This window comes from Puma concolor, chromosome B2, assembly GCF_028749965.1.
Source record: "Puma concolor isolate L17-30 chromosome B2, mPumCon1.1.hap2, whole genome shotgun sequence".
Taxonomy (NCBI): domain Eukaryota; kingdom Metazoa; phylum Chordata; class Mammalia; order Carnivora; family Felidae; genus Puma; species Puma concolor.
The window spans coordinates 102,756,540-102,783,142 of NC_141671.1; the positions used below are offsets into that span (position 1 = coordinate 102,756,540).

Below are 26,603 nucleotides of genomic sequence, written 5' to 3' on the forward strand. Positions count from 1 at the left end.
GACAGCTTCAAATAGAAAACTGTATTCATTTAAAGGGGTTGGGTGTATGCCATAGAAGGTTGGTTTTCCTCATCAGCCTGTATTAACCTATTGCATAGGATCCACTGACCCGTGCTCAAGTCCCAGCTGAACTATTTCAGGATAAACATTTTAGCATCACTGTGACAAGGTGACAGAAATATTTCATCGGAGCCTCATAGTCTCCTCTGAAGACTCCTTTATATTATCTTCTAGTAAAAGCCTTCATAAAAGTCAATGAAATTATTTCTCTGCCTGAATCACTTAAAAAAGTCTTCTGTGTGAAATTCAGGAAAGGGTCCTGAAAAATTACTAACTTTGGATTATACATAAATGAACTTATTCTATTTACATTGATAAATCATGTGTGAACCAAGGAGAAGTTGCATGGGGGTTCTAAAAAGTGGTCCATGCAAGCTGAAATCTATAGGGAAGTGCTCAAGGTATAACGGCCAGTGCAAAACCATCAGAAGCGAGAAGCTGGAGGGTGGGGCGATGCTTTCCTCTTGCTGATGGCTCAGAAGCCAGTCTTGGGGAGAAATCAGTTCTTCCTCTAAAAGATGCTCAGCCTCACTAGCATTCAAGGAAATGCAGATTAAAACCACAATGAGATGCCATATCTGTCCGTTAGATTGGCAAAATTATAAAAATTTGATCACATCCAGTGTTAGCTATTGTGAAAGACAATAGGTTCTTTCAAGTGCTGTTTGTGGGAGTAAAATAATCTCATTATTGAGAACGCACATTCCCTTAAGCCAAGCAATCCCACTTTTAGGAACTGGTCCTCCAGACACATTCACAAGGCTCTGTAGAGATATAACAGCTAATATTCACTGAGTGTTTGCTCTATGCCAGGCATTGTGCCAGGGCTTTTCATGGACCAACTCATTTAATCTTTATAACGACCCTATGATGCAGATCGCTAAGTATTTCTTGAACACCTATTATGCGAATTGTTCTAGGCTCTTAAGACACATCAGTGAACAACAACAAAAAAGGAAGCTTGCAGTCTAGCAGAGGAAGCAGAGTAAATAGTAAACATGATTCGGTCACTAAATAAATTAAAATGACAAAAGTGCTGTGGAAAAAAGGACAACTAGGAGAGGCAAAGGAGGTAGGTAGTACCAGTGGAAGGCAAAAGGCAGCTGGTATGAAATAGGGGGTTAAGGCAGGCCTCCCTGAACACATGAAAAGTGGGCAATCCTGGAGGGAGTTGTTCGTGCAGCTATTTCGGGGAAGAGTGTCCAGGCGGAAAGAAAGACTTTCCTGCAGCAGTGCGCATGGCTCGTTCTAGTGCGGGCAGCAGAGTGAGTGAGGGAAAGGGGCCTGGATGGTATAGAGCCTCTTCAGACATCATAGGGCCTGGAGCTTTTGCTCTGAGTGCAGTCGGGGGTGGGGGGGACTTTGAGCAGGAGAGTGACACGATATGACATATTTACAAGCATGCGGCTGTTGTGCAGAGGATAGAGCATCAGAGAAGTGGATGGAAGCAGAGAGGCCTGTTGGGAGCCTATGGCAAGGCTCAAATGGGAGATGATGGTGGCCTGGACCGGGTTGGGGTGGGGGAGGAGTGGCACCCGAGTGCATTGTTAAAACTGGGCCAGGAAGATGGGTGGGGAGGATTAGCTTGAAAGAATGGGAAGGACTTAGGAGTTTCATCTGCAATGAAGGCACCTAATGTACGTGCTGGAAGTAAATGAACGAGAAAGAACAGTAGTCAGGGGATGCAGTTTAAGAACTCAAAAGATTTCGATGATGCAGCAGCACCAGGCGATGGCACAGATCGACCGTGCCTGTGGGTGGTTGAAGTGAAGGTCAAGGAAGGAGGAAAACAGGATAAGATCAGAAACTTTAATGAGATCCAAGACTGTGGCAGAAGCCCAAGATTGCTACACCAAAGCAAATGGTAAGGAGAATTACGGTATTAAGTAACGAGCAATTTTAACCCCGGCAATGAGAAGCAGTTGGAAGTACACAGTAAAAGCCGATTCAAAATGTTTCTTTGGGAGCAAAGATTGAAACACCAAAGCTGGTAAACAATAATACGGGGTGCTAGAAGAATCCTACCTTTCGTAGGCGCACAGTTGCAAACTGGAGGAAATTTTATAAAGCATCAGTGTCTAGCATTGTGTGCATGGAATACGAGGGCAGCTGAGGATTTGGCACGGCATTGTCTTTTACCTTTTTATTCTGACTTGGTTTGGGCTTTGAGGAATTTTTGCCTTTTTTGTAAAGGAGGAACAATGGCGAAGACTCAATAGGACACGCATACAGAGAAGTGTGGACCTTTTCAGAGTACCGCTGAAAATCTTCTACCTCCACATCTCTATCCAACCTACACAACAGATGGAAAAAAAACCTTAAAATACTGTTCAGAATTATGCGATGGAAATTATGGAAGTGAAAGTCCTTTGGCAATTAAAATGGGTGCGTGTGTGTGTGTGTGTGTGATCCTTCTTTATCAACCACAATCTTCATCAGAAACCTTTACCCAACCATGTAACAAGGAATGGATGATTGTGCCTGACACTAGCACATTCTGACAGATGAACACCTTTTCTCTCATCACACTGGGTGATTGGTACTGCCTCTGTGTTCCTAGATCTGTATTAAGTTTCTCCCTTGCCTGTTCTTGTAGTCAGGGAGCCCTTATTGTCTTTGTTAAGGACCCAGATTAATGTCTTTGTTTAAAGTTAAGGAGACTTTCTGAAACTTCTAACAAGGATTTGGGTATGTTGCTCTGTACTACACCGTTAATAATAAGTATGGACATAATTGCATCATATATATATATATGTATATGTGTATATATATATGTATATGTACACACACATATATATATATTATGCTCATCCCAGCAGGTGCCCTCCTCTATGCCCATCACCTACTTTCCCCTCTCCCCTACCCCCCAACGACCCTCAGTTTGTTCTCAGTATTTAAGAGTCTCTTATGGTTTGCCTCCTTCCCTCTCTGTAACCTTTTTTTTGCTCCCTTCCCCTCCCCCACGGTCTTCTGTTAAGTTTCTCAGGATCCACATATGAGTGAAAACATATGGCATCTGTCTTTCTCTGCCTGACTTATTTCACTCAGCATAATACTCTCCAGTTCCATCCAGGATGCTACAACGGCCAGATTTCATTCTTTCTCATTAATTGCATCTAATATTTACAGCTTGCTGTATGCCAGGTGTTTTCTGCACACTATCTCATTTAATTGTCATAACAAGGAGGCAGGCATTATTATTATCTGCATTCAGGTGGAGAAGAAACAAAGGCTGACTCCGCCAAGGTCATATAGAAGTTTAAAGGCAAGAAACCTACACACAAACAAGTATGTCAGTTGCCCAAGCACATGAGAGCTTGTAATGACTACCCTCTACTGCTTCTCCTAAATTTCACAGCTCTCAGTCTTTTTTTTTTTTTTAACATTTATTTATTTTTTGAGAGGCAGAGAGAGACAGAGCATGAGCAGGGGAGGAACTGAGAGAGCGGGAGACACAGAATCTGAAGCAGGCTCCAGGCTCTGAGCTGTCAGCACAGAGCCCAACGTGGGGCTTGAACCCATGAACCGTGAGATCATGACCTGAGCCGAAGTCGGTCGCTTAACTGACTGAGCCACCCAGGCGCCCTCATAGCTCTCAGTTTTAACAGTGTAAATACTTTCATTATTGACCTGACCTCTTTTTAATCAATCATGCAGAATTAATGAATAATAAAAATGTTATACCTGGTAAAGTAGGCATTACTTATACAGCCAGTGAAATTAGCAAACTGGGGACTGATGGGTGAGCCACCGAAGTAAAACTTCTTTTCACTTGCTTGCGTCTGTTCCACCTTCTCTTTGGGAGCGTTCTTGCTCCCAAGTCTGCTTTGATCTACTATTAGTTCATATCTGCAAAGGAAAAAGCTTCTTTAGACACTACCTGGCTACCATTTTACCTTGAGTTCCATTCCAGGTTACAGGTTTTCTTGTGAAATTGAAATAGAACATTCTGGCCAGTGAAAAGATAGCAATTTGCCAGACTCGTCATGAGGCCCAGGATAAAATAGATGAATATTTTGATATGCAGAAAAGTCTCTCTAGCTAGACCTCTAAAAACAAGAAGTTCAGATGACTAGTCATGAGCATTTTGTGTGTGGGGGGGTGGGAGGTGGAAAAGACAAACATAACTCATGGTGATTATTTAATCACATCTGGGGAGACCGTTTTCATTGAAAAGCACATTGAATGGTTTTGATTGTGATTGGAAATGGACTCTAGAAAGGCTTATTAATGATTTTTTTTTTTTTTTGTAATGGGTGGGCTCCACGGAAATGGATACAGAATCGCAGCTGCTACGACAAGAAATTTATTTCTTATTCTAGAAAGCTTTCTTCTTATAAAAAAGATATTAGTATTACACATTTATTTTTTTTTAATTTTTTTTTTCAACGTTTATTTATTTTTGGGACAGAGAGAGACAGAGCATGAACGGGGGAGGGGCAGAGAGAGAGGGAGACACAGAATCGGAAACAGGCTCCAGGCTCTGAGCCATCAGCCCAGAGCCTGACGCGGGGCTCGAACTCACGGACCGCGAGATCGTGACCTGGCTGAAGTCGGACGCTTAACCGACTGCGCCACCCAGGCGCCCCCAGTATTACACATTTAAAAACTAAAGTTAGAGCTTTCAAAATATGGCCATAAATGTAAAGTTCTTTCTTTCTCTTTCCCTTTCTTGCTTTCTTGCTTCTATTATTTTTTTAATGTTTATTTATTTATTATTGAGATAGAGAGAGGCATGGACAGAGAGAGGCAGAGATAATCCCAAGCAAGCTCTGCACTGTCAGCGTGGAGCCCAATGTGGAGCTTGAACTCATGAACCATGAGATTGTGACCTGAGCTGAAATCAAGAGTCTGACGCTTCCCTGACTGAGCCATCCAGGCTCCCCTCAATTGTTTAATTAAAATCCAAATGAAATCAATGCTTTCTGATCTCCTTCTATGTGCAAAACACTGAAATCCATTCAGGAAGTACTATGTGTAGGTACTTCCCCCAAGAACGTCTGTAGCCTGTGGTTTCAGTGGAAAAAAAACCCTTATATTCTTGTGAAGTAATTATATAGTGGTTTATTTGGCATCTCTTGAAAATTAACAGCAACTTCCTTTTAAAATAACATTATGTTGTTCCTTCTACCATTTTTCTTCTAGAAAAGCAATAAAATAGGCTATTATTCATAGTGGTCATTCAAGAGAATCATGCAAATAAAATAAATAAAACCATCTGGTGGGAAGAGTATAAAGTGAGGGGCTGTACCTTGTGGGTGAGACAGAGGTAATGACGAAGTGGGACAGCCCGTCATGGTACTGCTTATCTGCCGACTGCACCTTGATCCCCTTTACATCCATGACCACAGTGCCGTTGTCCAACGAAATGGAGAACACATCTGACTGAAATTCAAGCACAGGTTTTTAAGCAGGGAGGCCAGAGATCCAGATGACGGACACGTTTTCAACTTCTACTTCGTGGTATTGCTTAAAGGAACACACGACGAGTGGGAAGTTTGTCAAATAATTTCTATGAAAACAACAGAACACTCTGTTGCTTATATTGGTGTCGTCTATAAAATCAGGCGCATTTCAATGGAGAAAGGAGCCTCCTGTATCCTGAATGGAAGATTTCTGGTGTTTTGTCATGCTGAGAGTTGTCCCAGTGTTCGTTAACTCCCTAACTCAGACATTGCTATTCTGTCTTCAGTCTCCCTCTGGGAAAAGCAATACTTGAGTCTCCCTGGGGATGTAGCTAGATGACCAGGCAAGGGGTAATTTGCCAGTTTGGCTTTTTAAATGTTTTACTTTTCCTCTACAGAGGCAGAAGAGAAATAAAAAAGAGCAGAAGTTACCATTTCTTTTTCTGAATGGGCTTATTGATTGTTTAAAATATTGGCAAATTGATAATCTTGTTTCTCTTCCCTTATGTGGGCATTGGCCTCTACAGTTGAAGGGACAGCCTTCAACATAACTACTTTTTGTGGACAGAAAGTGTTATTTAACTAGTCATGGTAATGTGAAGCAGGTTGTGTGGGGGAGGTCCTACAAAGTGCTTTGGGATTTAAATTCAATTCAATATAAAAAAATAAGTATGAAAAGTAAAAGCTGCTTTTATAAATTATATTGTGACCTGCTCCATCAGTGTATATGTTGGTGATGACCTTTTCAGAGATAAATCACTTGGGTCGTGAGGCCACTAAACCTCTGCTTATCTTATTTTTGAAATAATAACTTGAGAATGTGAGCTCAAGTGTTCTATAGCCAGTCTAAGAATTTAATTTTACAAATTAAATCACATGCATAATTGTATATATACACAAAGGTTTGTTTTTTTTTAACATTTTTTTGTGCTATGGACTCTTTTGACAGCTTGGTGATACACACAGGCCCCTTCAAAAATAACATTTTAAAATGCATCAAACAAAACATCTAGGAATACAAAGGAAACCAATTACATTGTGATACAGTTTCAAAATATTAAAACAATAAATCTGTGATATAGTAATACATGCACTTCTTTATTAAAGCATTAAATTATAAAATCTATCAGCAGATCTAATAACTACCGTAATTTAAAAGTAGCAATGGCCAAAAATGACATTTTGAGATATCTGTGAGAACTATAATGTGAAATGAAAAATACCTGTTATTTCTATTAATGATAAAGTAACAGGTTCTGCAAATACTACTGTGGTTTGTTGCCAACATTTGTAATTGAAGAAAATGCTAAATTTTAGTTTGAGAAAATAAATTTTAAAAAAATCTTAAGTTTTTCTGACCTAGGTCGATAGACGCACTGAACTTTCTCCATAAGCTCCTGAGGGGTGGCTCTATAAATCCTAGGTTCAGAACTTCTGATATGCACTATATATAATTATAAAGTGTCTGAAATGCAGCATTCTATGCGTGTTCATGTCAGTCAAAATTAATTTGAATTGCAATTCACTTTTAAAGTGCATAAATAGTACTGTTAACAGACAAAACAAGTATCAGAAGGAAGTTCCTGTAGGGAAAAACAAATACGTACCCCTGAGGCATAATAAAATAGTAACCCATTTGGCTGTAACGTTCGGAAATTGAAACCTCCTTCAAAGCCATCGAAGAAAGATATTTTCTGAATGGAAGCAATGAAACTCTGTCCACTGAAATATGCCCTGCGAGATATCTGTGTGGCCAAAAAAAGTGAATATAGGGTTTGAGATAATTATCAAGTGCTTAAAATGTCAATTTTCCACACACCAAAGTCCATGCCCATTAGTGTATATGTTGGTGATGACCTTTTCAGAGATAAATAAGTTGGGTCTTGGGGTCACTAAACCTCTGCCTATTTTATTTTTGAAATACCTTTAGAAGGTGAGCTCAAGTGTTCTGTAGTCAATCCAAGAACAGAGAAGTATTAATATTTTATGTTTTAACTTCTGGATTATACTGGAATTTAGACATGTTAACCATCCTTCTGTGTGATGGGGTTTCAGCTTCTGCACATCCTCCACCCTGAGTGAGAAAAGATGCCTACACAGCCTCTCTGGGCTTTGGAAGCCCATTGAAAACTGAAGCAAATGGACAAGTCATAGAGGAATTCCCACAAGCCTTTCTAGCTTAATGATTCTTCTTTTTGCTGGTGGCAGAAAGGAGCCCAAGATGTACCTACAATCACAGAGAAGCTGAAAAGAGCTTTTTCAGCTTTTGAGAATGATAAGTTTTGTGTCTGTTTATTTTTCATTATTAAAAAAGATGTGTGTGTGTGTGTGTGTGTGTGTGTGTGTGTGTGTGTGTGTGTGTCTATTTAATAAAAAGCTTTTGCTTGGTACTTACGAGAGAGTCTTCTGGGCATCCATAACCAACTCCCAGGGTTTCCGTCTGCTCTAATAAATTGAAATCTTTCTTTTGGAACTGGAAACCCTTCATGCATCCTCTGAAGTTGATATCTAGGGGAAGGTGTGCTTTGAGGGTCCTGAAAAAGAAAATTAGTCTTCACTGATATGATGATGATGATGATGATGGTGATGTTACCCTGCACATGTGGGATATGAAATTTGATTTTATTTATACTCACTTTAATAGCTTTCTAATTGTTCATATTCTCATGGCTTCTTCCATAAGCACGTAGTAATATCTAATCTTTGTTTATAGAATGGCTTTATTCTTCATCAAGCCAATTTGTTTACCTTTTTATAATTTTCAAGATCCTTTAACTTACATTAGCTCATTCCATATTTATAAAAATTCATTGAGATAGAAGGAAATGCTATTATATCCCTTTTGTAGATGATTAATAGGTTGAACCGTAAAAAATGGACATATTTTAGGTAAAAAATGGTCAACTCTTGGCAACTTCACATGGCTTAACCTATTAAATGAAACTAAGAAACATCAAGTTTTTGTTTTTGTTTTTTAATGTCACAAGAAACATCAAGTTTTTGTTTTTGTTTTTGGTTTTTTTTAATGTCACAAGAGGTAAGTTAGGATTTGAACCCAGGTATTCAGTCTTCCATTAATCCACTTGGGTCATGAACTCATCTTCTTGGCTATTTTGCAATGCAATCAGCTAAGGCTAGAGAAATGTCTTAGTGAATGTTAGGCTTTGGATTAATAGGCTAGTAAGAAATCCTTTATCATTGAGATCAGGGATGGCATTTTGATCAACACTGTAATCCTAATACCTAACATATTATTAAATATTGAATGACTATGAAGCTAGTTTTAACCAAATTACAATGGCTTCAATGTATTTTAGATGAACACTGGCCAAACTAAAGAGTAATAGCCCTAACACATTTTGCTCCATCAAGATCACGAATAGAGGACCGTACTAACAGATTAGTGGATGTATAATGGCAACCACAATGGTTAAAAGTCCCATGTGGCATGGCTGAAGGGGCTAAGAGGGTATTTAATTTGTAAAGGAAGCTTGAGGTTGGGGCCTTATCCCACACCAATTAGAATTTCTGGAGAGTGGTCACAAGCTAGAGTGTTCATAAAAGTTCTCCAGGTTATTCTAATGAGAGCCAGCATTGAGAATGATTGGACTGGAATATTCTAAAGTTGCCACTCAGTCTCAAGGGCGTCTGATGCTATGACTTGGTTGTAATAAGAGATAGTTAAATTTTTAAATACATGAGAGTAAAATTGTAATGATACATGATTCATAACCTCTTGGATAAGCTTAAAAATTTCCATATCCTCAGATGCTATTTGAGAGTTCAAAGAGGTTTAAGACTAAAACAAAAGTAAAGGGACAGATGCTCTGCCTTTCTTCCTGCAGATGAGACATATTGCTTTAGACTATGTTGTAAGAGTAATACAATAATTAAAGAAACCTGTAGATCACATCTAGAAGATGTTAATTTAAGAAGGTCATGAGGGTGCATGAATGTGTGTGCATGTGCCTGTGCATGTGTGTAGAAGTAGCAAGTGGGAGTGCTTTAAAAGTTTTACTAGACCTCTTCTGGATGTTGAATACTCAGCCCAGTACATTGTTAGAAACAATAACTACTTAACAAAAAAACCCCACCTTACCTGGATTGTAAAATTTCTGGGGGAGCCCCTCCAATGTATATGTCTGTAAAAGGTATTTTCATCTTTTCATTGTCCATGCTCTTGACATGTCGTCTGTCAACCACCAAAATCATTTTCTTATCATTGTGGTAAATGATTGAGATCTAGGAGGAATAATATATAGTAGGTCCTGATCATTATTTAATAAGGAACTTTTTGGGGGTGCCTGGGTGGCTCAGTAGGTCAAGTGTCTGACTCTTGGTTTCGGTCAGGTCGTGATCTCATGGTTCATGGGATTGTGCTGGGGCTCCACACTGATGGCATGGGGCCTGCTTAGGATTCTCTCTCTCTCCTCTCTCCATCCCTCCCCCTGCTCATGTGTATGCTCTCTCTAAGTAAACAAATAAAAACATTAAAAAATAATCAGCTTTTTGAAGACTACTATGTTTTAATTATTCTGATTATAACAGCTGGGACTCCATGTTCTCATGCTTGTTTGTTCACAAAACGGGGAATAGATTTTTCTTTCTTACAGATATGGAAGTCTTACTTAAATAACCAGAAATTCACATTTTCTGGAGAAAGGTTTCCATATGAAGAAGAAGCTAGATCAAAAAATACTTTTGTCATGAGACCAGGTGTTGTCTTTTGCTCCTTTGAGGGGATTCAGGAAAAAACTATTAACAGCTACCTTTTGGACCCTAAAGTGTATGTTACCGGGTACCTTTTTTTTTGTGTATGACATTGTGAAAAGATTTAATGAATCTGCAAAAATGCTAGCCAGAGAAATAGTTTAAATATTCCTCTATCGTATGGGGCGCCTGGGTGGTTCAGTCGGTTAAGCATCCGACTTCGGCTCAGGGCATGATCTGGCAGTCTGTGAGTTCGAGCCCCGCGTCGGGCTCTGTGCTGGCAGCTCAGAGCCTGGAGCCTGTTTCAGATTCTGTGTCTCCCTCTCTCTCTGACCCTCCCCCGTTCATACTCTGTCAATCCCTGTCTCAAAAATAAATAAACATTAAAAAAAAAAATTCCTCTATCGTAAACCATCCTCATGAAAGCCATGGACTTTGAACTGAAAAGAGAAATACCACCTCCTACTCTCTGCATTTTGGTTCAACTTAAAAGATATGTCTTTATACATTTTACTCAATTGTAGATTTAGAGTAGTTGCTAATGAAAATAGATGAAGTATATTATCAGTACACTGTATAACTGTTTCAAGACTAAGGAGTAAGTATTCCTTGTGGGCTCTCTTTATAAGGAAATCCGTGTTAGTGTTTTCTAAGTTCTGGATAAATGGTTTACAAGGAAATTCTCTATTTGCTTACTACCTACTCTTTTTACATTTAGTAGTGCTCAAAGGATAAATTTAAAAGTGGCCTTTGCATCCACACTCTGGCATTTTCGACAAAGGTATAAAAGAATTCTATGGGGGGTGCCATTGTAATCAAGACACTGAACGTTAAGAAGAGCCTTTTGGTCAATGAAGCAATTAAAATGAATCTTTCAGTGACTCTTTTATTAGAAACATGGATATGACTAAAACATTCACTCTTTTAAAGCAAATGTCACCCTGGAGTTGTGTGGTTGGGGCCCTTCGACGAAACAACTTTAGATGTGAAGGTGCTCGGTTTAATTACTTTCCCACCTATGTCATTTGATCCTCTGATTAGATCAATAGGTCTAAGTACAAACAAAACAAAACAAAATAAACAACACAGATTGCAATGATTGTACCTCATGGTATTTGGCATCATTAATTTGAGCTTTCTTCAACGTGTCCTCAAGACGCACAGGGCCGTTGCTAAATCCAAAGTCATAGAACACATGTAGGTAACCGTTGCGCATTTCCAAGCTGAAGAACATACTCTGTGGAGAGAAAGAAGTTAATAAGATGTGGGCATCTGCTGTTATAAAAGTGTAGATTTAGCTGAATTTGAGAAGTAACACTAATATTTATCATTGAAACTGAAAACTAAGGAAGTCTAATGACATTCGTACCATGAAATTAAAATCGCAACTCCATCCATATCAGCAGTAATGTCTCATGTTAATATGCTAAAGAGTTAATATTATACATAATTTGAAACAACCATATCCTGTTTCTTACTCGCTTTACAGATTAATGCAAATTTAAGTTTACCTTATTGACTTTTTAAAAATCTTGGAAACTTTCAGCAATTGTAACAGGCCAGCAAATGTAATTGCATTGCATTTTAAGAGAAAAATTGGTAATACTGAAAAATAATCCCAAGGTTTGCTGTAAAAAATCTTAAAAAATTGTCAGCAAATACAGATATAAGAAAAAGAAGGACATTTCTGTATTATTTGGAAACACTGGATTTATGTAAACAAATATGAAATTATTACGCACTTGGGCCCTAAAAATAATTCTGTATCACTCATATAATTTACTGGTCAGGCTTTCTTGTTTTGGAAGCTTATATACAGAAGAATTGAATGGATTTGAAAATTAAGGTATTATGGTAAAGTGTCTATTTGTCAGAAAGTGATCTCCTGAGTGGGGTTTGTATACTTCTGGGATGTGGGAAACAATCCATTGGGGGAAAGAAAGAAAATATTTCAAATTCCGTTTATGCTCATTTTAAACTCTAAAATAGAGGGAAAAAATTAACTTTTAGTATTTAATACATGGATCGATCTGGACCTTCATTTTGTCCTTTGGACAGATTTTCATGGACTTCACAGGGTATGTGAGGCTTTGAGAGTAGAGATTTACACTTGAAGGCTGGCGGTGGCCCCTCACCCATTTCTTTGCTTTTAGCCTATTGCAGTTTATTGCAGGTTATGTGTGCCTTGGTACATGGATTTACATGTGAGAAGACTTAAATAATAGAATAACCACAATGGTTTTTTATGGGGATGCAGTGATGTGAAAATATTTTTGAGACACAGATGTTTGCAGATTACTTCTTGCAAATCATTTTCTTTATAAAATGAATTATTCTAGATGTGTTGACCTTCATTTCTGATGACAAATGTCTTTCAGTGGTATGAAATTTACTAGTTACTTAAAAAATACTTTATCTGTAATTTCAAGGGAGGAATATTATAACAATGCATGAGAATGTGGCTTTTGGAAATGTTTGTTATTTATGAAGTTTTAATTTTAATTCCAGGGTAGTTAACAAACACTATTATATTGTTTCAGGCATACAATATAGTGATTCAACAATTCTATACATCACTCGGTGCTCATCACAAGCGCACTCCTTGATCCTCATCACCCATCCTGCCACCCACCTCCTCTCTCAGTTTGTTCTTTATAGTTAAGAGTCTGTTTCCTGGTTTCTCTCTCTCTCTCTCTGTCTCTCTCTTTTTTCCTTTGCTCATTTGTTTTATTTCTTGAATTCCACATAAGAATGAGATCATATGGTATCTGTCTTTCTCTAACTTATTTTGCTTAGCATTATACTCTCTAGCTCCATCCATGTCGCTGCAAATGACAAGCCTTCATTCTTTTTTAAGGTTGAATTTTATTCCATTGTATCTATAAACCACATCTTTATCCATGCACCTCTCGATGGACACTTGGGCCACTTCCATAATCTGGCTATTGTAAATAATGCTACCATAAACATAGGGGTGCATATATCCCTTTGAATTCATGTTTTTGTATTTTTTGGGTAAATACCCAGTAGTGTGATTACTGGATCATAGGGTAGTTCTATTTTTAATTTTTTTGAGGAACCTCCATACTGTTTTCCACAGTGGCTGCACCAGCTTGCATTCCCACCAAATAGGATTCCTTTTTCTCCACATCTTTGCCAACACTTATTGTTTCTTGTGTTTTTAATTTTAGTCATTCTGATGGGTGGGAGGTGATATTTTGTAGTTTTTTTTTTTCTCACTGTAGTTTTGGTTTGCACTTCCCTGATGATGAGTGACATTGAGCATCTTTTCATGTGTTTTTGGCCATCTGGATGTCATCTTTGGAGAAATGTCTATTCGTGTCTTCTGCCTGTTTTTTAATTAGATTACTTGTTTTTCAGGTGTTGAGTTGTATCAGTTCTTTACATATTTTGGATACTAACCCTTTATAAGATCTGTCGTTTGCAAATATCTTCTCCCATTCCATAGGTTGCCTTTTAGTTTTATTGATTTTTTCCTTTGTTGTGCAGAAGCTTTTTATGTTAATGTAGTCCCAATGTTTATTTTTGCTTTTATTTCCCTTGCCTCAGGAAACAAAACACATCTAGAAAAATGTTGCTATGGAGGATGTCAGAGACATTACCACTTTCGCTATCTTCTCGAATTTTTATGGTTTCAGGTCTCACATTTAGGTCATTAATCCAATTTGAGTTTATTTTTGTGTATGGTGAAAGAAAGTGGTCCAGTTTCATTCTTTTGCATGTAGCTGTCCAGTTTCCCCAACATCATTTGTTGGAGAGACTGTCTTATTCCCATTGTATATTCATTTCTCCTTTGTTGAGATTGATTGACCATATAATCGTGGGATACTATCTTGATCAATGCAGCTTTGTAATATAACTTGAAGTCTGGAATTGTGATGCCTCCAGGTTCGCTTTTCCTTTTCAAGATTGCTTTGGCTATTCAGGGCATTTTCTGGTTCCATACAAATATTAGGATTGTTTGTTCTAGTTCTGTGAAAAATGCTGTTGGTATTTTGCTAGGGATTACATTAAATATGTAGATTGCTTTGAGCAGTATAGACAGTTTAACAATATTTGTTCTTCCTATCCAGGAGCATGGAACGTCTTCCCATTTCATTGTGTTGTCTTCAATTTCTTTCATAAATGTTTTACAGTTTTTAGAGCACAGGTTGTTCACCTCTTTGGTCAAGTTTATTCCTAGATATTTTATTATTTTTGATTCAATTGTAAATGAGATTGTTTTCTTAATTTCTCTTTCTGCTGCTTCATTGTTAGTATATAGGAATGCAACAGATTTCTGAAGAGAAAGTAACATTTTTGAAGAAAGTTGCACTCTGGAGAGATGATTTTTAAAAAACATATTTGGAAATTTTTCTATTTTTTTAAGTTTATTTGTTTATTTTGAGAGAGAGTGAGAGAGTGCGAGTGAGGAAGGGGCAGAGAGAGAGAGAGCAAGAGAGAATATCAAGCAGGCTCCATGCTGTCAGCTCGGAGCCTGATGAGGAGCTTGATCTCATAAACTGTGAGATCATGACTGAGCCAAAATCAAGAACTGGATGTTTAATTGACTGAACCACCCAGGTGCCCCCCAAGTTTTCTGTTGTTAAGTGAATTTGTTGATGAAAACAATATGTGTACCACCTATAAAAACTCTCATATCTGCACTATTGAAATAGTTTTAAAAAGAAATTTCTAACTTGTGTACAAATCTTTCAATTAAAGATTTTAATAGTCTTAAACTCTTTGGTTTGAGTTTACAAAATGATGCAAGATCTGATTAGCTAGCAAGAATTGGCATCAGGAAAGATGGAAATGTACCAGCCAAATTCAAAGACAGCTTTTGCCAATTAGTGAAGGAGATTCAAAAATGGTGTCATGATTTAGTAAGCATAGCCAATGACACACATCTTATATTTTTATTTTTGAGGTATCTTGTTCAGTTTTGACATCCAATTAAACTTAGTATTGAAATAAATTGGACTTAGGACAAGACTTTTGAGTCACTCTATCTCAAAGAATTAATGAGACTTTCAAAAATACATAAGCATATCTAATTATATTGTTTTTATTAACACTGCCATTAACAATAATATTTGTATCGTTAACAAACAGAACACAATTTTATTTTATTTCATCTTTATTTTAAAATTGTGTTTATTTTCATTCACTATTTTATCTTTATAGAAACTGTCTTTATTCCTCATTTTGAATATATATCCACAATAATATGGATTATTATTAATAATAATCATTAATAACATACATCATTACATACTTTCATGTATATCGTTAATAAAGAAATGCTATATATTTATAGTAAGCATGCAATTTTATTTATTTACTTTTATTGATTAAGGCATATAATGTAAAGCCAGTGCTAAACTTCTGCAGACACACTATTCACCTGGATCTTGGTGCTGACTTTCTGCAAAATCCCCCAGTTTATTAAAGGGGGCTATATTTAATATACAACCCAAAATGTAGTGCATGGAAATGCATCTCAGGGCTGCTTTTACCTACTTCTGGCATCACTTCCCTAAAGAAAAAGAAATCCAATTTTACTTTCTAAACTAAACCTTCAGCTTGGTGGCATGACACACTCAACCTGGGCAGGTTCCTAGGAATATACAGAGCAGAAAGTAAAGGCAATGAAGGAGAAGATAAAGGACTTTTATTTTTCTCACCCCATTGACCATCAGGAGCACGAGGCCGTTGTCAGCTGGCGTTCGAACTTCTATGTCAAAGCGAGTCACCTGACCGAACTTCCCTCTCCTTGTGATATCCCTCACCACGGCATAACTGGAGCCATCGAAGAAATAGCTGGCAGCCCGACTCTGAGTGAAGGCCAGTTTGTCTCTGAAATAAAAACGCAAGGATCAGAGGAACACGACCATTTGTATTACGCTTTTCAGGTGTGGCCCTTTGAACCCATTGTCATGACATCTTCCATGGGCCTTACAGTATTTAAAAATGTGGAATTTAAGACATAAAACAGATGAACATGGGCGGGGGGAGGAGGGCAGGGGAGAAAGAGAGAAGCAAGCCAGAAAAGAGACTCTTAACTATAGAGAACAGGGGCGCCTGGGTGGCTCAGTCGGTTAAGCGGCCGACTTTGGCTCAGGTCATGATCTCGAGGTCCGTGAGCTCGAGCCCCGCGTCGGGCTCTGTGCTGACCACTCAGAGCCTGGAGCCTGTTTCAGATTCTGTGTCTCCCTCTCTCTATGATCCTCCCCCGTTCATGCTCTGTCTCTCTCTGTCTCAAAAATAAATAAACGTTAAAAAAAATTAAAAAAAAAAACTATAGAGAACAAACTGAGCATTGCTGGAGGGGAGGTGGGCAGGGGGATGGGTTCAATGGGGCATGAGAGGGATTAAGGAGGGCACTTATTGTGATGAGTGCTCGATGTTGTATGTGAGTGATGAATCACTAAATTCTACACCTGAGACTGATATTACACTGTATGTTAACTAACTGGAATTTAAGTAAAAAACTTGAAAAAAATAAATGAAGTCCCGACGTTTGCATGGGAGACATAGAGAAGTATTTATAGGTAAGTTAAATGAATCATTTTATTTTTTTTATATTTTTAGCTTCAGGAGTAGAATTTAGTGATTCATCACTTACACGTAACACCCAGTGCTCATCACAAGTACCCTCCTTAATGCCCAACACCCATTTAGCCCATCCCCCCACCCACTATCCTCCAGCAACCCTCAATTTGTTCTCTATAGTTAAGAGTCTGTTTTCTGGTTTGCCTCCCTTTCCGTTTTTAGCTTATTTTATTTTTCTTTCCATTCCCCTATGCTCACCTGTTTTCTTTCTTTCTTTTTTAAGTTTATTTATTTTGAGAGAGAGAGAGAGAGAGAAAGAGAGTGTGTGAGTGGGGGAGGGGCAGAGAGAGGAAGAGAGCCTATCAGTGCAGAGCCTGATGCAGGGCTCAGTCTCATGAACCCTGAGATCATGACCTGCGCCTAAATCAAGAGTTGGATGCTTAATCCACTGAGCCACCCAGGTGCTCCTCATTTTGCTTAGTATAATATACTCTAGCTCCATCCACTTTGTGGCAAATGTTAAGATCTCATTCTTTTTTATGGCTGGATCATATTCCATTATATACACTTCTATAGATGAATATATATCACATCTTTATCCTACATGAATTGTTTTCAATGGATTTCTTTTCCACCCTATGTGCTAAGACAACAGAAGTTTCTAGTGTAATTCCAGTCTCTGGAGTCCTAAATCAAAGCTGCAAACAAATTGTTTACGACTTTTCATAATTGCGCATGCTCCTCGGTGGTAGGGAAGAACTGAAATGATTTTTGTGGGCATGACTATTACGCAGTTTCAAAACTAGTTTCCCCAAAGAAAACATTGAGAACCTGGATATTGTTCCATGTTTGTCTCACTTGCTGCCCTCATGTGGCCATCAAAGGCTTCAGTACACTTAACACTTTCTTACCTGGCACAGGGCACTGACTTGGAGGGATCCATGTTGTAGATGCGCTTGAAGTTGTACAAGCTGATCACATCATTATTCAAAGTGGCCAATTCCAGGCAGCCGACGAAGCCAGGCAGGTTTAAGCTTGCAGGGAGCTGTGCAAGACAAAGCAAATCAACTACCCTGTGATCATATGTCACGCAGACGATACAGAACAGGTAATGAAACAGCAGGTCAAGGGGAACAACCCATTGATAAAATATCTTTCCGTACCTGTGTCTACTCTGTGCCAATAATTTAGATAAACAGTGATTTTTCAGTTGTGCATATCTTTTTTATTTTTTTCATTTTAATTTTTTTAATGTTTATTCATTTTTGAGAGACAGAGAGAGACAGACAGTGAGCGGGGAGGGACAGAGAGAGAGGGAGACACGGAATCTGAAGCAGGCTCCAGGCTCTGAGTTGTCAGCACAGAGCCTGACAAGGGGTTTGAACCCACGAACCGTGAGATCACGACCTAAGCTGAAGTTGGACGCTCAACTGACTGAGCCACCCAGGCACCCCTCAGCTGTGCATATCTTAACAGAGAGGATGGGATTTGCTGAGTATATACTACGTATCAGTCACACACTGAGCAGTGAATTCATGACCAAAATCAATTCTTACAGCAGCTCTGTGAGGTAGATATTCCTGTTCTGATACAAACAGAAGGAAAGTAATTCTTAGAGATGTTCGGTAATGTGTCTATAACCAGTATGTCATAGCCCTGGAATTGAAATCCTACATCAACTCCCTATCTGGCTGGGCCTTTGATTTTTCTTCCCTTCGCCAGATCTCATATCTCCCGCCCCCCTAGTTCCATCCCTTCCCTCATCTCAAGCATTTTATTTCATGTCTATATTTGTTGAGATAACTGAGTTGAACCTGTGATCTGTGAACCTGAAGGCTAGGTACAAATCCACAAGGTACACACACTCTGTAGTAGTGGGTGGGGGTATTATTAATCATATACGCCTGTTATCAGAATGAAATGAATGTTAGCTATCTATAGTTTGAAAGGATTTGACGCTATGAAAATATGGGTAGTAGAGACCAGATTTATATAACAGATTTCTAGATCAGAATTTTACCACCCATTGAGCTAAGTTCTTTCTTAAAATATCAAGACTTCCAGGTGGGGGGATGGGCTAGACGGATGATGGGTATTAAGGAGGGCACTTGCTGGGAGGAGCACTGGGTGTTATACGTAAGGGATAAATCACTGACTTCTACTCCTGAGACTAATATTACACTATATGTTAACTAGAATTTAAACAAAAACTTGAAACATCAAAAAAAAAAAGAAGTATCAAGATTTCCAGCCTACCCCCACTTTATGAATTTTTAAAAACAATCATTATAGATTGTTAATAACTCCAAATATAGCTGGATAGCTTACCTTGAAGTTTGGAGGCACTCCACCAACATAAAACACGGTGTCCTCGGGGTCCAGATCCAGCAAGGAGTCATCTCCTGCGAATTCTCCCTTTTTAATAAACTTTTCCTCTGCAGTGCTACTTAGACTTGGGACTGTTAAAAACACCTTTCCGTGTTTTCCTACCCTGTAAAAGAATTTCACATTTTATTAGCCAGATCGTTTGTAGAAAATATGTTTTTTTGAATATCAAAATGCTAATGTTCCCTCATCGCAGAATTGGTGATTTGATTTTGTCACATGCATATGCATTTACAGAATGTCAACAACCAATAGAAAGAGGAAAAAAGACAAAAACTTCTAATATTGATTGCTATTTAGAAACAATGACTATTGTTTCCCTAATCTTTTGTTTTCCACACACGTTGTGTTCGTGCACGTTCGATAGATTTCTTAATGAAATTTGCATGTAAGCCCTGGGCTGTGGCTTCACTTTACCTTTCAATCTTGACAATGCTGAAGTAAGCAGGCCAGGAACTGACGGGTTTGGAGTCCAGGGGAATCTCCACATCCTTAGTTCCCAAATTGTAAATGTACACCAGGTTATCATTTTTGATTGCAAGACCCATGTATTCTTTTTTGGCCTGCAACATCAAGAAGTCACGTAAGTAAAATTCGTATGAAGGAATATCATATTTTGTTTTCATTTCTTTAAAGGACAGTCAGCAGTTCAAATGCTTGGCTGTATACAAGGCACGTCTGGCCTGAGTTATTACAAGGTTGCTGCTAGGTTGGCCGGTGCCTCTTCCTTTCCAGCCTCCTGTGGCTACTTGAGTCTGCTGCCCCCCTGTGTTTGTCCGAGGGCATCCTGGACAGGCAAGCAGGCAACTGCAGGCCTGTGGACATTTGATGCCTTCCGGGAGTGTGCTAATCGTGTCTGGTTAACCCAGGGACAAAACGCAGCCTGCCAATACCTATTGCTGTGCATCTTCGAGCAGGTGCAGCATCAAACACGGCAGGCCTCTGTGTTGGGAAAGTCTTTGAAATGCTGCGTTCAGTTAGCAGTGTGGAGCTGGTAATGAAGCAGCCCCTGAACTATCCCACAGAGGGAAGGAATTCCTTGTCTTTAAATCACTACTCTAGTCTTGGCATTAGAGTGAGCTCTATTTTGTGAGTCACCAGAATGGGAATTCAATTTGTTTGCATAGGTAGTTTTGGTTTGAAGGCAAGAGAAGAGCACCTATCTTTCCTTTTAACTGTGTTCTCTCTTTTAAGACGTCGTGCTCTTACGTGTTTGCTTCCGAGGTACAGGATAAACCGGTCTGCAGCCCCCGCCAGTTCTGGCTGCTTCACGGGAGGAGGCTTCATGTACAGGCTCAGGGACGTGAAGGTCTTTAAGTCATCCATACTGGTTTTGGGGTGTACCTCCACTGCTGACTGGCCATCGAACATCATGGAGACTTGGATCTGGAGTTACACAATTATTCTGTTAAAAATACCCTGCAGAGGGGCGCCTGGGTGGCGCAGTCGGTTGAGCGTCCGACTTCAGCCAGGTCACGATCTCGAGGTCCGTGAGTTTGAGCCCCGCGTCAGGCTCTGGGCTGGTGGCTCGGAGCCTGGAGCCTGTTTCCGATTCTGTGTCTCCCTCTCTCTCTGCCCCTCCCCCGTTCATGCTCTGTCTCTCTCTGTCCCAAAAATAAATAAAAATGTTGAAGGAAAAAAAAAAAATACCCTGCAGAAATAGGCATAGCTCTCTCTCATGGTTCCCAACAGGCTTCCCTCAGCTCCTATGGGCTCTCTGAGCCCTACTCCCCTCCTGGCCCTTGTTCCCTTATGTCCTCACCTTGTGGGAGAAAGGAGTTGAGGCAGATTATAATATAGTTGTTTAAATTTAAAGTGGGGTGAAGGGAAGGGAGCCAAAGAAAGTGACAAAGCAGATCCAAGGCGAGAATAAATACGACTTCCACAATGAACTACATACTTGGTTGGGGTGAACTAAAGAGCTTGATGGGATACCTGGTCAGTTATGCTGTTCGCAAGGCCCATAACATTAACAATTAATTGATCAGGAGAAGTATAATTAATCTTGGGTACCAACATGGCTAAGACTTTCTCCTCAGGGGCTTCATAAGAGGAACATACTTGATCACATCTGGACAGTTGGGAGGGGTCTACACCCAGATTTGAAGTCTTTTTTTTTTTTTTAATTTTTTTTTTTAACGTTTATTTATTTTTGAGACAGAGAGAGAGCATGAACGGGGGAGGGTCAGAGAGAGAGGGAGACACAGAATCTGAAACAGGCTCCAGGCTCTGAGCGGTCAGCACAGAGCCCAATGCGGGGCTTGAACTCACGGACCGCGAGATTGTGACCTGAGCTGAAGTCGGACGCTTAACTGACTAAGCCACCCAGGAGCCCCCAGATTTGAAGTCTCAAACGGGATCTTGAAACCTGGCTCTGCCACTTACTAGCTATGTAATCACGAGCAAGTCACTTAACCTGCAGTCTCTTCAACTGTAAAGTGAGGACAAAAATTTTGCTGAATGAAATAAGATAATATCTCTAAAGTACTTTGAGCTCCCGGCTCTATCATTATCATTCCTGTAATAATGAGTTCGTTAAGATATTTCTTATAACGATCCTCAGAAAGGCATCACAACAAAGCATAATTCAGTGGATGAAATCTACGGAGAGGCCCAATAGGAAAAGCTGAACTGGTTCAGGGTGATTTTCTGAGTATTCAGAAGTGGATGGCCTTTTTTAACCATGTCATACAAATATTTCTGAATAATTAGATGTATTTATATCCATTATTTAATATTGATTTGGTTAATAGTGATGTTCAATAAGTTCAAGATGATATTCCCAAGTGCTTGCAGTACAGCTGTCCTATGTTGCTAGTTGAATACAAATCAACCATCTTGATAAACAATCAGTTTATGGGATTAAAATTTTTTTTGTCAAAATTGAGTCTGAGAAGGAAATACGTCTGCACAGAAATTGTCTCACTTTGAAGAGCCAACTGGGCTCCCCAAGGCATTGCCAAGCCTCTTTAGAAAATGGTTTTAGGTGATTAAGGCCCCCAACTTCTTCCCCATTTAAACAAAATTACCAGAAAGCCATCACAGAAACCTAGCTTTGGAAATGCCATTTCTTCACCATCACCTTTTCTTCAAAGGTTCTCCAAGGAACCTAAAAAAGGCGATTTGTGGGGTGGGACCAATTATCATATATCATTCAAAAGTTGGATATATTGACCAAAACTAATCTCCTCTATTACAAAATAATTGATTTCCAGTACTCCTTTCTGTCAGCACTTAGGGGCCAATGGTCTGATCAGGCCAATTCGCAATTGAGAAAATAAAACCATATAATTTGGCTGTAAAAATGATACTGGTCTATACATTAATAAAACACAAATGAGAAAGAGGGCCAAAAAAAAAGCCCCGCTTGCCACACTGAAAATGCTGACGGCCGTGTCAGGGCATGTGCCTTCCCACACCAGCTCTAATTAGGATGCTGCCTCTTTGCCTCTGTGCAAGCATCTCGGGGCAGGGTCTTCGTTGCGATTGTCCAGTTTATGTGGTCTGTGATTCCCCAGGGAAGCCTGTGGGGGGAGGTCAGTAAAGGCTTCATATCATCAGTGTTTTACCTGAGAATTCCTTGCAGAGGTAGATGGGCAAGATTTTTCTATACAGTGATTGCACTAAGACAGCTGTTAAAATAATTAATAATAGTAACAACAATACATTGAGTCTTCTATTGGGGTTGGTTTCACTCGATTTCTTTTGCTCTATGAGCTTTGTTGACTAGTTAACTCTGTGGCCCTTAATCTTGGCTACACATAAGAATCACTGGGAAGTTTTTGAAAAATACAGGTGCTGAGCCCATCCTCTAGAGAGCCTGATGCATTGCTCTGAGGTTGGGACCAGGAATTGGTTTAGTTTTTAAAGCTCCTCATGCAATTCAAATGAACAGATCCAGATGCAGCTTAGAACTACTGAGCTGGGCAATACAGTAGGAAGTTTCTGGGCTCTGGAAGCTGCCTTGAGACTGGCAGTTCAGTTTCATGTTCTCACTATCCCCGACTGACTGACAAAGATGCCTTTCACTGTTACCTTGCTGGCGACGCTTCTGGTCTGAGCAATAAGCTCCCGGATCCTCTGGATGCTGGCAGAAACGTTGCTTGCAGGCCGCTTCTGTTCTACGGTGCGAAGCTGATCCAGGAGCTGAGGGACAACCTCTGTCAAATTTCTTACTGCAGTTAATAAAAATTAACCACTTGAGGAAATAGCTCAACTATATCAACCAATATTAACTATATTTAAGGTATCAGGTGAAGAGACAACAAACACATGGTTACCTCTGTTAGAACTATAAGAAATTATTTGCAATCCTGCAAAACGAATAATTAAGCCCAGCGCATAAGCGATTACTACTTTGTGGCATTTATAACATATATCGGTCTAAAAATTATATGGAAAGTAGGCTGACTTATAACTTACATTTCTAAGTTTTTTTTTTAATGCTTATTTAGTTTTGGGAGAGACAGACAGAGTGTGAGCGGGGGAGGGACAGAGAGAAAGGGAGACAGAATCTGAAGCAGGCTCCAGGCTGTGAGCAAGCTGTCAGCACAGAGCCCGATGCGGGGCTCGAACTCACAAACTGCGAGATCATGACCTGAGCCGAAGTCGGATGCTTAACTGACTGAGCCACCCGGGCGCCCCTATAACGTGCATTTCTAAAGGGCAGGATCCATGACAAATATACAGGTGTTCCTTTCACTATACAGCACGCTATACAGCACAGGTTCTGCTTGTATTTCTTTTTCTTTTTTTAAGTTCACTTATTTATTTGAGAGAGAGAGAGTGTGTGTGCACCTGAGCAGGGGAGGGGCAGAGAGAGAGGGAGAGAGAGAATCCCAAGCAGGTTCTGCGCTACCAGCCCGAGCCCAGTGCAGGAGTTGGACCCATGAACTATGAGATCAAGAGTCGGACACTTAACTGACTGAGCCACCCAGGCGCCCCTCTGCTTGCATTTCTAATTGAACTGATACAACAGGTCGCAAGGAATGCTGGGCACAAGGAGGTGGAAGAGGCTATCCCCCAGGATGCCTGTTCACACATCACACTGCCGCTGCACTGGTCCAAGAGGAAGTGGAGCTAGATGGAAGGAACAAGGTAGCACCCAGAAAAGTGGCAGTCGTGCCAAGGTGAGGGTGGGCAAGATTATTCTATATAGTGATTTCGCTAAAACAGCGGTTAAAATAATTAATCATCAATAATAATAATAATAATAATGATAAATTGAGTCTTCCGAGTCTATGGGCCCAGAAGAGGGATGGTACAAGGACATCACACTAACTGTGTAGGTTATTTATTTATTTATTTTTTAAGGAATGACATACACATCGAAAAGAGAACAAATTATATGCATACAGCTTGATGAGAGAAGCCTAAAACACAACTTTTCCTAAGGTTTCATGAACTCGACCAGTGGTTCTCAGTGTGTGCTCCCCAGACGACCAGCATCGGCATCATCAAGGAACCTGTTAGAAATGCAAATTCTTTGGCTCCAACGCAAACCTGCTGAATTAGAAACCCTGGGAGTGAGGACCAGGTGATTCTGAAGCATATGAAAGTTTGAGAACCACTGTACTAGAGAATGAACATCTTTTGGGTGTTTGCCAGCTAAGAGCAGGGCCATGGTCATTGAGCATTAAGAGCTGGAAAAGAGTGAGCTTCTTACTAGAACCAAACTACATTCAGATTCAGGAGAATATGTCAGTGAGGACCAAGGGTGTTTCTTTTCTCTATTTGGGAAGTAAGGTGCTTCTCTATCATATTAAGTAAATAATATATCATATTATCAGTATGATAATAATTAATCAATTAATTAATAATTAATATGATAATAATTAATATGATATCAATTAATATCTTTATCATATTAAGTAAAATAATAGCAATTTACTTACGTTATCGTATTGATTAATACAGAGGTAAATATTTGTTGTTTGGATTACTGACTACAATAGCCATTTTGTGGTATAATAGTCTTTAAAAATTACAGGTAATAAAGTATATTTATTGTAGTACATTAAATTTTGAGTATGGAAATGTATGTAAAACAGGGTTTCCCTGTCCTCAATTTTGTCAGAGAAAGGGAGTCACCTTTTATTAGAGTCTTTATAAGGTCTCTTATACTGTGATATGCTCTTTCATTTACTTTGCTTTGAACCACAAGATGCTGTTTGAGGAAAACACGGAGGCCTGAAACAATTTCAGTTAATGCTAGTTCTGGATTACTGGAATCATGGATTGGACTGAAGAAGGAGGAAAAAAACTTAACACAGATTTAGTAAATATTCCTTTGGCCCTATCTTTATAAATGCAAATGTTGGATGTCATGTAGGCAAATCTTTTAGCGATCAAGTTCTAAAAGTAATTAAGTGAGGGGTTACATGGAGAAATTCACAGATATATACTTAAAAGATGAACATAAAAGAGTTATCTTCCTGTGATGGAAATGGATATTTGTCACCCGGAATAAAATTTCTAGTGACAGGCGGCTCATATGTGGATTAGTAAAGTTGTTTCTTAACTCAGATGGAAGTGAAGGTATTATGTTCTGCAAAGCCATGCTGGGGAACCGAAAGTTCTAGTCATGACAAAGACATTGATATTTAAGAGGCAGAAGAGATAGAATAAATGTAGTAATATGTGATTTTAATCTATGGGTAACTAAACAAATTAGGGAGATATCAGAATATTTCATTATCATTGCTATAAATCTGTATTCAAGCTGGCTAACAGATGGTTCTTCTTAATGTTTATTTATTAAAAAAATTTTTTTAACGTTTATTCATTTTTGAGAGACAGAGAGAGACAGTGCATGAGTGGGGAAGGGGCAGAGAGAGGGAGACACAGAATCTGAAGCAGGCTCCAGGCTCTGAGCTGTCAGCACAGAGCCCAATGCAGGGCTCGAACTCATGAACTGCGAGATCATGACCTGAGCTGAAGTCAGATGCTCAACCGACTGAGCCACCTGGGCGCCCCTATGTTTATTTTTGAGAGAGAGGGAGAGAGAGAGAGAGAGAGAGAGAGAGAGCGCTGGGGAAGGGGCAGAGAGAGGGAGACACAGAATCCAAAGCAGGCTCCAGGCTCTGAGCTGTCAGCACAGAGCCCGCCTCGGGCTCCAAACTCAAGAACTGTTGACCTGAGCTGAAATCTGAGACACTCAACCCACTGAGCCACCCAGGCGCCCCCAAATGGTTCTTCTTAATGGGAACCTTCCGTTATGTTTCGCCATAGTCAGTATTTGTTGGTGATAACCTGCTTTACTCAGGTAAGGAAAAACCAAGGCGGTTTAGTAAATATTTTTCTAAAATGCAAACCAATATTTTGTGATTGACGTTCTTCCCCAAAGGATCAAACTTACATTGATAAATATCAGTGCTGCCGTTACTTCATTCGGAAAAACAATGATTCTTAACCCATCTATCTAGTGTCTATTTGTGTGAAATATATATATCTCCTATGCACACACACATACATATATTGATAGATGAA

General features: G+C 39.4%; 1 protein-coding gene across 2 annotated transcripts in view; it reads right to left on the reverse strand.

Annotated features, from left to right (window-relative positions):
- Positions 1 to 26,603, reverse strand: part of LAMA4 (laminin subunit alpha 4) — a 145,262-nt gene that overhangs the window by 15,641 nt on the left and 103,018 nt on the right. For both annotated transcript variants that reach the window (XM_025925625.2, XM_025925623.2), the window contains exons 18-30: positions 23,151 to 23,290; positions 20,325 to 20,501; positions 19,533 to 19,678; positions 19,059 to 19,221; positions 17,642 to 17,775; positions 15,863 to 16,034; positions 11,281 to 11,412; positions 9,565 to 9,707; positions 7,861 to 7,999; positions 7,073 to 7,210; positions 5,312 to 5,445; positions 3,745 to 3,909; positions 2,200 to 2,353 (exon numbers count right to left, since the gene is read on the reverse strand). In XM_025925625.2, the coding sequence (XP_025781410.1) occupies positions 2,200 to 2,353; positions 3,745 to 3,909; positions 5,312 to 5,445; positions 7,073 to 7,210; positions 7,861 to 7,999; positions 9,565 to 9,707; positions 11,281 to 11,412; positions 15,863 to 16,034; positions 17,642 to 17,775; positions 19,059 to 19,221; positions 19,533 to 19,678; positions 20,325 to 20,501; positions 23,151 to 23,290 (1,937 nt within the window). The remainder of the gene's footprint in view (positions 1 to 2,199; positions 2,354 to 3,744; positions 3,910 to 5,311; positions 5,446 to 7,072; positions 7,211 to 7,860; positions 8,000 to 9,564; positions 9,708 to 11,280; positions 11,413 to 15,862; positions 16,035 to 17,641; positions 17,776 to 19,058; positions 19,222 to 19,532; positions 19,679 to 20,324; positions 20,502 to 23,150; positions 23,291 to 26,603) is intronic.